We start from the raw sequence: 12276 nt of genomic DNA, 5'->3' as shown, positions 1-12276 counted from the left end.
ACAAATATTTCCCATAGTGAGGATTCCTAGAAAATGAAAACACTACTTGCACTTTCATTTTTCCATCAACAGAGCATAAAAAACTTGAGTAATGTGGGCACAAGGGAACTGGGGGGATAACAGCTCTGAGGGAAGAGAGAGACCCTCTCATACTGCTTTATATTGTTTTATACTCAGTACCTGTTTTAAGAGGAAAACAAGGAAGTAAAACCAAAGACAGGCAGCCTGGCACCAGGCCCAAAACCAGGCCTAGGCCTGCCTGGCCTAAACCCAGTAGTTAAAAATCAACTCATAACTTAGAAACCAATGTTATTCATAGATTCCAGACATTGTATAGAAGAACACTGAAACTCCCTGCCCTGTTCTGTTTCACTCTGACCACCGGTGCATGCAGCCCCTGTCACGTACCCCCTGCTTGCTCAATCATGACCCTTTCATGTGAAATCTTTAGTGCTGTGAGCCCTTAAAAGGGACAGAAATTGTGTATTTGGGGAGCTCGGATTTTAAGGCAGTAGCTTGCCAATGCTCCCAGCTGAATAAAGCCCTTCCTTCTACAACTCGGTGTCTGAGAAGTTTTGTCTGTGGCTCATCCTGCTACATTTCTTGATTCCCTGACGGAGAAACGAGGTAACTGACGGACAGCTGAGGCAGCCCCTTAGGCGGCTTAGGCCTGCCCTGTGGAGCATCCTGCGGGGGACTCCGGCCAGTCTGAGTGACAGGATCCAAAGAGCACTCCCGGGTAGGAAATTGCCCCAGTGGAACCCCTTGCCAGAGCAGCATGTAGCAGGCCCCCGTGGAGGATTAACACAGTGGCTGAACAATGGGAAGGAACTGGCACTTGGAGTCCGGACATCTGAAACTTGGTAAGACTAGTCTTTGGAACTTGCCCCACTCCATCTGAGTGGAAGAGTGGCCTGATCACCCATGGTGTGCCTGCATTGGCACTTTTGTTCTGGTTTTGACTTGACTTGAATTGCTAGATACTTTGGTTTTGGTTTTGACTTGTCTTGAATCTTTTGGAACTCGGATTTTGAATTTCGTGATTTTGGTTTACTATAAATGGTAAAAGTGTGTGTGTGCCCTCCATACCCGTTCTTTGTCTTGTGGTGAGTGTGTGTGGTGTGAGCATGGTATTTTGTCTCAGGAAAAAAAACAAAAACAAAAACAGGTCCGGTGTAAGTAAGCCCACCCTACTAGGAACTATGTTAAAAAATTTCAAGAAAGAATTTAAAGGAGATTACGGTGTTACTGTGACACCAGGAAAACTTAGAACTTTGTGTGAAATAGACTGGCCAGCATTAGAGGTAGGTTGGCCATCAGAAGGAAGCCTGGACAGGTCCCTTGTTTCAAAAGTATGGCACAAGGTAACCTGTAAGCCAAGGCACCCAGGCCAGTTTCCGTACATAGACAGTTACAGCTAGTTTTAGACCCCCTTCCCCCCAACAGCAGTTAAGAGAACAGCAGCATAAGTGGCTGGCAGAGGCAAGGAAAGACCAGCAGAGAGAAAAAGAGGCCATCTATACCAATTCTAAGTTAATTCAGACTAAACAAGGTCTTATTAATAGCAAAGGATAATTGAAATCCCAAACTTACAAGGTTTTCAACAAAAGTGAAGTTTGCTGAAAGTTAACAGTGTAACATGTATTATAGTAACTTCTAATCTTGTGGCCTTAGACAGTCTAGTCCAAAGACATAAAGACAGTTCGCTTTAAAAAAGAGAAGGGCGGGGGGGAGGCAAAATTTATGCAAAAAGAGTGTTATATAGTAAATTCTTGTCCTGAAATAAATTAACTAGTTGTTTAAAGAAAAAAATGTAATAAGTCAAAAAGTTAAGACATGTTGAAAAATTGTCTGCAAAAGTCGTGAAAGAAAAAATGTTATAAAAAAATTTATGCAAAAAATGTATAATTTAAAAGTAATAAGGCCTCCTGAGTACCATTAAAGAAACAGTTTATGTGCAAGGTGTATAAGAAAAGTAAAATATACCTTTAGTAAAAAAATTATAAAAGGACATAAAAATGTGGATTTTTACCTACATTAAAAGTTAAAAAAATTATTGTTTTAAAAATTTAAGCAAGTTTTAAAACGTTAATTGTAAAGAAAATTCTGTGTGTAAACATATTAGCTAAAGTTAAAAAGATATCACCCAGTTTTTCTGTGAACTGGACATTAAAGTAAAAATGCAACAGATTTTTCTTAAAGCATCAACCTGCTCTTTAACAAAAATTATAAAAAGTTAAAAAAAGTCTATAAAATCTTACCTTATGGTCAAAAATAAAAAATTAGATAAATACGTCTACAAGGTTTTATTAAAATTAAGTTTAACATTAATAACACACTAATATAAAAGTAAAATTTAACTTATCTACTATAAAAATCATACAAGAAACATTATTAAATATAAAATAGTATTTAGCTTTCTTTAGTCTAAAAACTAATAAAAATAGGTGTTAAAGGAAACATTCATTTTACTAAAGGATCATAGAAGTTAAAGACTTAAAACAAACTTTGGCAATTAAGACAGCATACCAAGAATGCAAATGCCTGGTTGAAATGGATCAAATATTCCATCTGCACATTAAACAAAAGCAATTGTTATGATTGTGCACATGGCAGGCCAGAGGCCCTAATTGTCCCCCTTCCACTAAGGTGGTCCTCCAGTTGACCAGGCGTAGGCTGCGTGGTAGCTCTTTTCCGAGATTCTACAGCCTGGAGTAATAAATCATGCCAAGCTCTCTCTGCTATATCCCAAAGTCCCTGCAGGTCAGCACCTGAGGTCCATCCAGCTTCTGTCTCCCAACACTAAGTTCACTTTGTGTCTCTCACAGCAAGGAGGAGACTTAGCATTCCTTGGAGACCTGAAGGGATGCAGTAAGCTTAAGAATTTTCAAGAGCTTATCAATCAGTCAGCCGTTGTTCATCCCCAAGCAGATGTGTGGTGGTATTGTGGTGGACCTTTACTGGGCACTCTGCTGAATATCTAGAGTGGCACTTGTGCTTTAGTCCATTTGGCTATCTCTTTCACCCTGGCATTTCATCAACCAGAGGAAAAACAAAAAATAAGACATCGTAAAGCCAGAGAAGCCCCTTATAGGTCTTTCAACTCTCACATCTATTTAGATGCAATTGGAGCCCCACAAGGAATACCAGATCAATTTAAAGCTTGAAATCAAATAGTTACAGGATTTAAGTCAATATTTTAGTAGATGGCAGTCAATAAAAATGTAGATTAGATAAACTACATCTATTACAACCAACAGCAACGAGCTTTTCATGAGTTAAAAAGAAAAACTCATGTTGGCCCCAGCCCTGAGGCTACCTGACCTGACAAAACTCTTTACACTCTATATGTCAGAAAGAGAAAAAATGGCAGTTGAAGTTTTAACCCAGACTGTAAGGCCCTGGCCAAGGCCAGTGGCCTATCTCTCAAAACAACTAGACGAGGTTTCCAAAGGCTGGCCCCCATGTCCAAGCGCCCTGGTAGCAACGGCCCTGTTAGCACAAGAAGCAGATAAGCTAACTCTTAGGCAAAACCTAAACATAAAGTCCTGCCATGCTGTGGTGATTTTAATAAATACCAAAGGACACCATTAGCTAATGAATGCTAGACTAACTAGATACCAAAGCTTGCTCTGTAAAAATCCCCACATAACCATTGAAGTTTGCAACACCCTAACCCCGCCACCTTACTCCTGGTATCAGAGAGCCCAGTTTAACATAAACTGTGTAGAGGTGTTAGACTCAGTTTACTCTAGTAGGCCCAACCTCCAAGACCACCCTTAAACATCAGTAGACTAGGAGCTGTACGTGGATAGGAGCAGCTTCACCCACCCCTGCAAAGTGACTCTGAAAAAGACGACAAGCCCCGCTCCAGTCACACTCAGAAGCTGACTGGTCCACACATGGCCGAAGCATAAAGAAACTCATTGCAGGACTCATTTTCCTTAAAATTTAGACTTGTACAGTAAAGACTTCAACTGACCTTCCTCAGACTGAGAACTGTTCCCAGTATATACATCAAATCACTGAAGTGAGACAAAAGATTGCTACAGTCCTATTATTTTATAGTTATTATAAATGCCTAGGAACTCCAAAAAGAACCTGTTTGTACAATAACACTCAGCACAAAGTATGTAATCCAGGAAGTGACCTGCCCGATGTGTGCTATGACCCCTCTGAACCCCCCATGATCACAGTCTTTAAAGTAAGATTAAGGACTAGTCCTTTTCTAGGTGACACAAGTAAAGTAATAGCTAGAACAGAAGAAAGAGAGGTCCCCAAAAATGTAACCTTAAAATTTGACGCTTGTGCTGCTATTGATAGTAAGCAGCATAGAATAAGATGCGGTTCTCTGATGAGGGAAAAAAAATTACACAGCAAAAAAAAAAGTATGTCAAGAATCATATTTATGTAAAATGTGTCAATACTGGTCTTGTGTCATTTAGGCTACTTGAAAAGAAGATTAAAAAGATCCTGTTAGGCTTCAAAAAAGAAAAGTCAGCCCCTCCTGCACGAGTGAGAACTGTAATCCTTTAGAATTAGTCATCACAAACCCCTCAGACCCAAAATAAAATTAAAAAAACAATATGTATCATTAGGCATTGATAGAAAAAGACTAGACCCTAGCATAAACAACCTAATAAGAAAGGAGGTTCAAAGACGCTCTCCAGAACCAGTATTTCAGACTTTCTATGATGAACTAAATGTGCCAGTACCTAAGATTCCAGGAAAGACTAAAAATTTGTTTTTTGCAATTAGCTGAGCATGTAGCCCAGTCTCTAAATATCACTTCATGTTATGTTTGTAGAAAGACTGTAATAAGAGATCAATGGCCATAAGAAGCCCGAGAATTAGTGCCTACCGACCCAGTTCCTGATGGATTCTCGGCCCAAAAGAATCACCCTGATCATTTCTAAGTTCTAAAAGTCTCAATTATTGCATAGCTAAAAAACAACAACAAAAAAAAAACAGGAAAAGAATTCACTCATTCTGTAAGATGACTTAGTTGTCTAAAGCAAAAACTGTATAATGATACCGCAAAAAACAGTTACATGGTGGAGTTCCAATTACACAGAAAGAGATCTATTCAGTAAATTTCCAAGGTTGCAGACTGTCTAGGCCCACCCAGAATTCCACCAGGACTAGCCTGACCCTACCAGGTTATACTGGATATGTAGACATAGAGCCTATGCTAAGCTGCCTGACCAGTGGACAGGTAGTTGTGTTATTGGCACCATTAAACCATCTTTCTTTTTACTACCCATAAAATCAGGCGAACTCCTAGGCATTCCCTGTCTATGCTTCCTGCGGAAAACGAAGCATAGCCATAAGTAATTAAAAAGATGATAAATGGCCCACTAAAAAAAAAATTATACAATACTATAGGCCTGCCACTTAGACACAAGAAGGCTCATAGGAATACTGGACCCCCATTTACCTGCTCAACAGAATCATATGGTTGCAAGCTGCTTTAGAAATCATCACTAATAAAACCGGTCAAGCCTTTACTATTCTGGCCCGGCAAAAAACTCAGATAAGAAATGCTATCTATCAAAATGGATTAGCTCTCAAGTACTTGCTAGCAGCTAAAAGAGAAGTCTATAAGAAATTTAACCTTACTAATTACTGTCTACACATAGATAATCAAAGGCAAGTAGTTAAAGACATAGTTAAAAATATGACAAAACTGACACATGTGCCTGTACAAGTGTAGTACAGATTCAACCCTAAAGCCATGTTTAGAAGGTGGTTCCCAGCACTAAGAGGACTTAAAACTCTTATAATAGGAGTTATAATAGTAATAAAAACCTGCTTACTGCTCCCTTGTTTGCTACCTGTGCTTCTTTAAATGATAAAAAATCTTGATCGCTACCTTAGTTCACCAAAATGCTTCAGCACAAGTGTACTATATGAATCACTATCAATCTATTGAACAAAAAAAAATAAGTAGCAAAAATAAGAGTGAGAACTCCCACTAAGAAAAAGTGAGAGTCTCAAAAGGGGGAAATGAGGGAAGAGAGAGACCCTCCCATATCACTTTATATTGTTTTATACTCAGTACCTGTTTTAAGAAAAAAACAAGGAAGTAAAATCAAAGACAGGCAGGCCTGGGCCTGCCTGGCCTAAACCCAGTAGTTAAAAATCAACTCATAACTTAGAAACCGATGTTATTCATAGATTCCAGACATTGTATAGAAGAATATTGTGAAACTCTCTGCCCTGTTCTGTTTCACTCTGACCACCGGTGCATGCAGCCCCTGTCACGTACCCCCTGCTTGCTCAAATCAATCACGACCCTTTCATGTGAAATCTTTAGTGTTGTGAGCCCTTAAAAGGGACAGAAATTGTGCATTCAGGGAGCTCGGATTTTAAGGCAGTAGCTTGTCGATGCTCCCAGCTGAATAAAGCCCTTCCTTCTACAACTTGGGGTCTGAGAAGTTTTGTCTGCGGCTCGTCCTGCTACAGTTCAACCATTCTCTTACGACACATACTAAATACAGCAAAGGTCAGGAGAGAATTCAGCCAACTCTTGATTACTTTTAGGTTGATTATCTAGTAATGGTTTTTCTTCCACACCCCTTGGCTTCTCCTCCTACCCTCCCCTGTAGCATTTAAAACATTTAAGTGCTCATTAAGAGAGGAAATTGAAATCTGGCCATTTTGCCTCGGGCTAATGAAAGATTTTGTGCTGAGGATACTTAACTATGGAATTTTTTAAAAAACATTCTAGAGCTAGGGTTGGTTATAGGTGCAAAGCAGATTCAGAGGAGCTTGGACTCTTTGCCTGAGTCCATCCCTGTGGTGGCATTACGGTTTCAACTTGTCTCTACTTCTTCCTAAAAGAGGATTATATTTCCCTGTCTGTGACAATGTGACACGTAGCAGCCCTTGTGGGACAAGTGTATGTTCCCACCACATTGACACAGGCCTGTTCATGTGACTTGTTTAGAAATGGCACTGGAACAGACATCATGTGTACTGCAACCAAGCAGAAGCCTTAAGATCCATTGTATGTTGCCTGCAGCTCTTTTCCTCCTAATAAACCATGTTCCTTCGTCTAGATCCTGAACGGAAAGCATGTGGAACACAGCCAACCCGGGCTAAGTAGAGACACAACCAGCCTTTGTTGTTGAGCCCCCAGTGAGACTGTTGGGGTTATTTGTTACTGCAGCAAAGCTGACTTATATAACCCCTCATCTTACAGTTTCCTCTCTGATACAATTATTTTTAAACTGCCCATGATACTACTTCCCCTTGATTCATTCTCTGCTAGCATGACCTGGATAAGGGAAAAATTATGTTTTTTGTGTGATATCCACTCCTCCTGAGCTCAATTTTAATCAAAAGGATCCAATAAAATAATTAAAACTAAAGCATGTTTATCTATTTGATCATTGAATATAAAAACCTCAAGCTGTTTTTGATTATTTTCTTCCATCACTCCTGAAGTTTAATGAAATGCCATCTTTATGGTTCTGCAAAATATTTCGGTTTTCCCACTTTCTAGTCTCCTGCCTTCTTTCCTCATTTAGGGATATATCATCTGTCTCTTGGATCTTTCATTTTCTTCTCCTATATTCTATTTTGTGATTTGATAGCAGAAAGGCCTTTTAAAATTTGAACTTGATCAAGACCTTTCCACTTTTGAAAAAAGCCATTCATCCTCAATCTTCCCCATTGCCACTCAAAGTTGTAAGGTTAGCTGAGAGAAAGAACGAGAGAGAGAGAGAGAGAGAGAGAGAGACCCAAGGTCAGGCGAGTAAGTTTATTAGCCTGCCCGGCTGCTCCACCACAGTCAGCGGAGGCAGCCCTGAGCTTACAAAATGAGGGGTTTATATGGTGGAGAGAGACCCTGGGGTTCTTTGTCGGTTAACTTTACCACATATCATCTCGTGACCAGCTTACAATATAGGAATTTACAAGAAGGTGTAACTTAGGTTTATCCACGTTTCTCATGACCTCCCCCATGCCACCCGGAGGGCTGTAAGCAAGTCTGGCGACCTTGCTGTAGTGCCTAGATAAGGGTCCAGGAATGCAGCTGCAGAGTATTCGGAGTAAGGGTCAGCTGCATTGTTTTGGAGGGGGGGTGGTCCTGGGGCAGCTTGTCCCTAACAAAAGTATGGTCCATGGACAAGCAACACTGGAATTACCTGGGAGCTTTTCAAAAATGCAGAATTTCAGGCCTCATCACAGACCTACAGAATCAGAGCCTGCATTGTATAACAAGATGTCCATGTGATTTGCATGCAAGTTAAACCTTGAGAAGCACTGGCCTAGAAGATGTAAGTGAATCTGCAAATTACTGATCCCATAAAAATGCCAGACTGTCCCTAGATACTTCACACGTAATCTCTAATCATCACATTACCTCTGGAAAGTAAGTGCTGTGATCTCAGTTCTGCTTTCAAGAATCATAACCAGCTCTACCTGACTACAATCCCTCTTTTCTTTTTGTTTTGCCTGGAAATGTCTTTATTTTGCTTTTTAGCTTTTAAAATTGAGATCTACTTGCATATAGTAAAATGTACAAACCTTAAGTGTATATCTTTATGACTCTTTAGATATATACACATGAATTTTCCTAATTACCATCCAGATCCTGATCACACCGTGATGTAGTTGTATCTGTGTTTGTCTCTCTTACCAGATTAAGAGAGAAATTTTGTTTTATTCATATTTTCCTTCCCAGCACCCATTTAATAAGAAGTCATCAATCAATGTCTATTTAATTGGACCTCTATTAGAGTACTCATCAAGGTCTGTAAATAGTTATTAAGGACTATAACTTACTTTCTCTTGCATCCTTTAACAACAAGGTAGAGTCTTGTATGCTACTAAGCACGCCACACATTATATTTGTTGCAGAGAACCCTGGAATGGGAATAAAGATAACTGGATGTTTTAGGCAAATCACAACCTCTTTGACCTTTAATTTCATCATCTATTGAAAAGAAAAAAGGCTGTGGAATGAGATAATCTCCTAGGTTCATAGCTATGTCTTCAGATGAAGTTTCCAGTCACATTGACGTTTGTTTATTGGGTGGATGATACTGAGAGGGAACCTTCACTGTTTGTTTATTGAGTGAGCTTCATTCTCTATCACTGTTGCTATAGGGAACTGGCCATTTCACCTAATCATCACACCAGGTCATTGCAAGGACCTTTAACTTACTATTTGTGATCTGGCTTCGTCTGTATCATGAAAGGAAAGAGTAGAGCATCCAGAGAGGGGAAAAGGCCAAAATCTGTATTCCTGTGTGTCCCCTGGTCCCAGTGCTCCACTTGATAAATTTTCAGAGGAATTCAATCAAGAATGAGCAGGTCCCCATTTAATAGAGCCTGGGGCACTGCTGAAAAGGTGGGCCTGCTTGAGGTGGCAACGTGAGTCTGTTGATGAACACCAGGGAATTTCTGTGACTTGTAAGGCTTGACCCTTCACTTTGAGGATAAAGTGCTATTTCAAATATCTCTTGGAATATTTCTCTTCCTTGCCCTCTAAACCTGTCTCTACTCTTGATCTGTTTCACCTGTGTGCTTTACATATTTTGACAATCTTTTCTTGAAATAGAATTTTTTTTCTCATTTTTCTTAAATAAAGTTAATTAAAAATGGGGGAAGAAAGAAAACAAGGTGTCCAGCTTTGAAAACGAGGCAGGCTTTGGCGTATTGCACAAAGACAAGGTATGCCTGACTGCCTTGCACTGCACCCAGGCCTGCTGTGTGTTAATGACTCTTCCCAGGGCTTCCAGCCCATCTGCCTTTCTCCTCAGTGCATGCAGACCTTTCACATTCCATCCTGCTTTCTTGGCCCCATGGGGGCAAGCTTTATGTTTCCCTCTTCACATTCGGACTAGTTGAATTCTCCCCACTGTCCTCTGCCCTAATCCCTCCTGGCTGAGGAAACAAAAGAACACAAAGAATTCCACAGTTTATGTATGTATTTTTCATACAGTGAACTCAATCAGCCATACTTATGGGAGGGGACCATTAGAACAGATAATCCAAAAATCCATTCGCTTTTCTTTAGAAATAGATCACATGATTGTTTCTTGGAGCCTTGGTAATTAAGTTTGGCTCAAGCTAATGCTTTAGCTTTAATTAATTTGCATAAAAATTGGTCTGGGGACATCAGTCTAGAATGAAGCATTTCTAGGGGATAAACCTGAACTCACTTTGTAAATGGACTGTTTCTGAACAATAGCAACAACAATATAATTTTATTGCTTGCAGATTATTAGATGCTCAAGTTTTCTTAAGAACAAAGACTTTGTTTCTTTGATGCTTGTGTTGAAGAAATCATGTAAATTGTGTCTTTTTGTTAAACTTGAAAGTTGATTGCTGCTAATATTCAAAACTGTACTTTTATAAAAATTTCTAAAAATATTGCAGATTAAGAACAAAAGTTAAGCCTAGATTAGTGTGAATTTGATTATCTTCTAGACATCCTTGGTTTTCTCTTAGAGCCAATAAAACTTACTTTCCTATTGTAAGTTATTTTTAAAAATTATTTTTTGCCTTGTAGTTACAAAAGAAATGCAATTTCCTTATGGATACACTAAAAATGCATATAAGCATTGAGAATTGTGGATAATTTTATAACTAAGGGATAGCCAGTTTTAATATTGTGAGTTGTCATATTTCTCTTGTATGTGTGTATACACACATAGATGCAGACATATGCAAAAATATGTAAATATATCCTGGGATCAAAACATATTTACACTTTGAGTCCTGCTTTTTTATTTCATATTTTAGTAAGCATCATCCTGTCATTACAATTAATTTGGAAATCTCGTTTTTAAAAGATACATAATATTCCACGTTATGGGTGAGCTTTCAGGTGTTTACACTTTTTTTTTGCCATTAAACATCATATTGCAATGAACATTTCAGTAAATAAATATCTCCATACTCTGGGTGGGTGTTAGTTTAGAATAAATCTCTGAGGCATAATTTTTCCATCAAAGTATGAACATTCTACCTTTTATTAGGTTTTCCCAAAATTGCTGATGAGGAGGTTATGCCTTTCAGTCTCCCACTAATATTATGCGAGCGTGTTTGGAAACCCTATTTCCACTAATTTTGTGTATTTTCAACTCCACTTAATCTTATCTAGTTCAAAAAGAGAAGATACTATTTTATTTGCATTTATTTATATAATAAAGAGATAGGGCATCTTTTCATATTTATAATGACTGTATATCTTCTTTTGTGTATTATAATGGAGTCGTTTGTCCATTTTGCTCTTAGATTGTTTATGTTTTTTCTTATTGGTTCACACACACTTTTTTTCAAATAAAAAAATTAGCTCTTTTGTTGTCATTTAGGTGAGAATACTTTCCCACTAGTTTTCATTTTTAATTTCACTATAACCTTTACTTATTATCTCAACATTTATCTATTACAATTTTGTTATTTTCCTCTTTTATGCAATATACTGACATATGCACACACATTACAGATATGTGTATGCCTGCATTTCATAACATATGCATACCATCCTGTGTCTGCAAGTATGTGCTCACAGTTAAAAAAGCAGCCTGTAATTGTTTTATTTTGTTGTTTTTTAAAAATACTGTTTTTGTAGAGTGGTTTTAGGTTTACAGCAAAATTGAGAGGATGGTACAGAGATATCCCATGTAACTCCTACTAACTTCCATTAAGGTTCACTCTTGGAACTGTACATTCTATGGGTTTTGGCAATGTATAATGAAATGTATCTACCATTACTGCCTTATACAGAGTATTTTCAATGCCCTAAAGATCCTCTGTACTCCTCCTATTCATCCCTCCCCACCCCCACAACTCCTGGCCACCACTGATCTTTTCATTGTGTCCATGGTTTTGCCTTTCCAGAATGTCATATAATTGGATTCATACAATATGTAGCCTTTTCACATTGGCTTTTTGCACTTAGTAATATGCATTTAAGATTCCTACATGTCTTTTCATGGTTTGATAGCTCATTTCTTTTTAGTGCTGAATAATAACCTTTGGTTCTTTTACTCTAGTATTTTTATAGTTTCATTTCTATGTTTCATCTCTGCTCCTTCTGGAATTTATGTTGGTGAAAGGAATGAGGTTGGGATTCAGTTTATTTTTCCAAATGGCCAACTAGTTGTTTTAATGCCATTGATTGAGTCATCTGTCTTTGAAATGTCAGCCAGAATATGTACTGAAATCCCAGATCTGCTTGGGTCTACTTCTAAACTCTTTCATCTGTTTCATTGATCAGCCTGTCCATTCCTATAGCAAGGACTACCCTGTTAAGCACAT

General features: G+C 38.5%; 1 protein-coding gene across 8 annotated transcripts in view; it reads right to left on the bottom strand.

The window, feature by feature from the left end:
- MACROD2 (mono-ADP ribosylhydrolase 2) overlaps positions 1–12276 on the bottom strand; it is a 2054393-nt gene that overhangs the window by 67026 nt on the left and 1975091 nt on the right. For 5 of the 8 annotated variants that reach the window (XM_055105084.1, XM_055105083.2, XM_055105081.2 and 2 more), the window contains exon 14: positions 8791–8871. The exons of the other annotated variants lie outside the window; for them this stretch is intronic. In XM_055105084.1, the coding sequence (XP_054961059.1) occupies positions 8791–8871 (81 nt within the window). The remainder of the gene's footprint in view (positions 1–8790; positions 8872–12276) is intronic. 8 annotated transcript variants of the gene reach the window in all.

The sequence above is a fragment of the Pan paniscus genome, chromosome 21 (assembly GCF_029289425.2).
Source record: "Pan paniscus chromosome 21, NHGRI_mPanPan1-v2.0_pri, whole genome shotgun sequence".
Lineage (NCBI taxonomy): Eukaryota > Metazoa > Chordata > Mammalia > Primates > Hominidae > Pan > Pan paniscus.
Note: the sequence above shows the minus strand (reverse complement) of the source record. Positions and strands in the feature narration are given on the sequence as shown.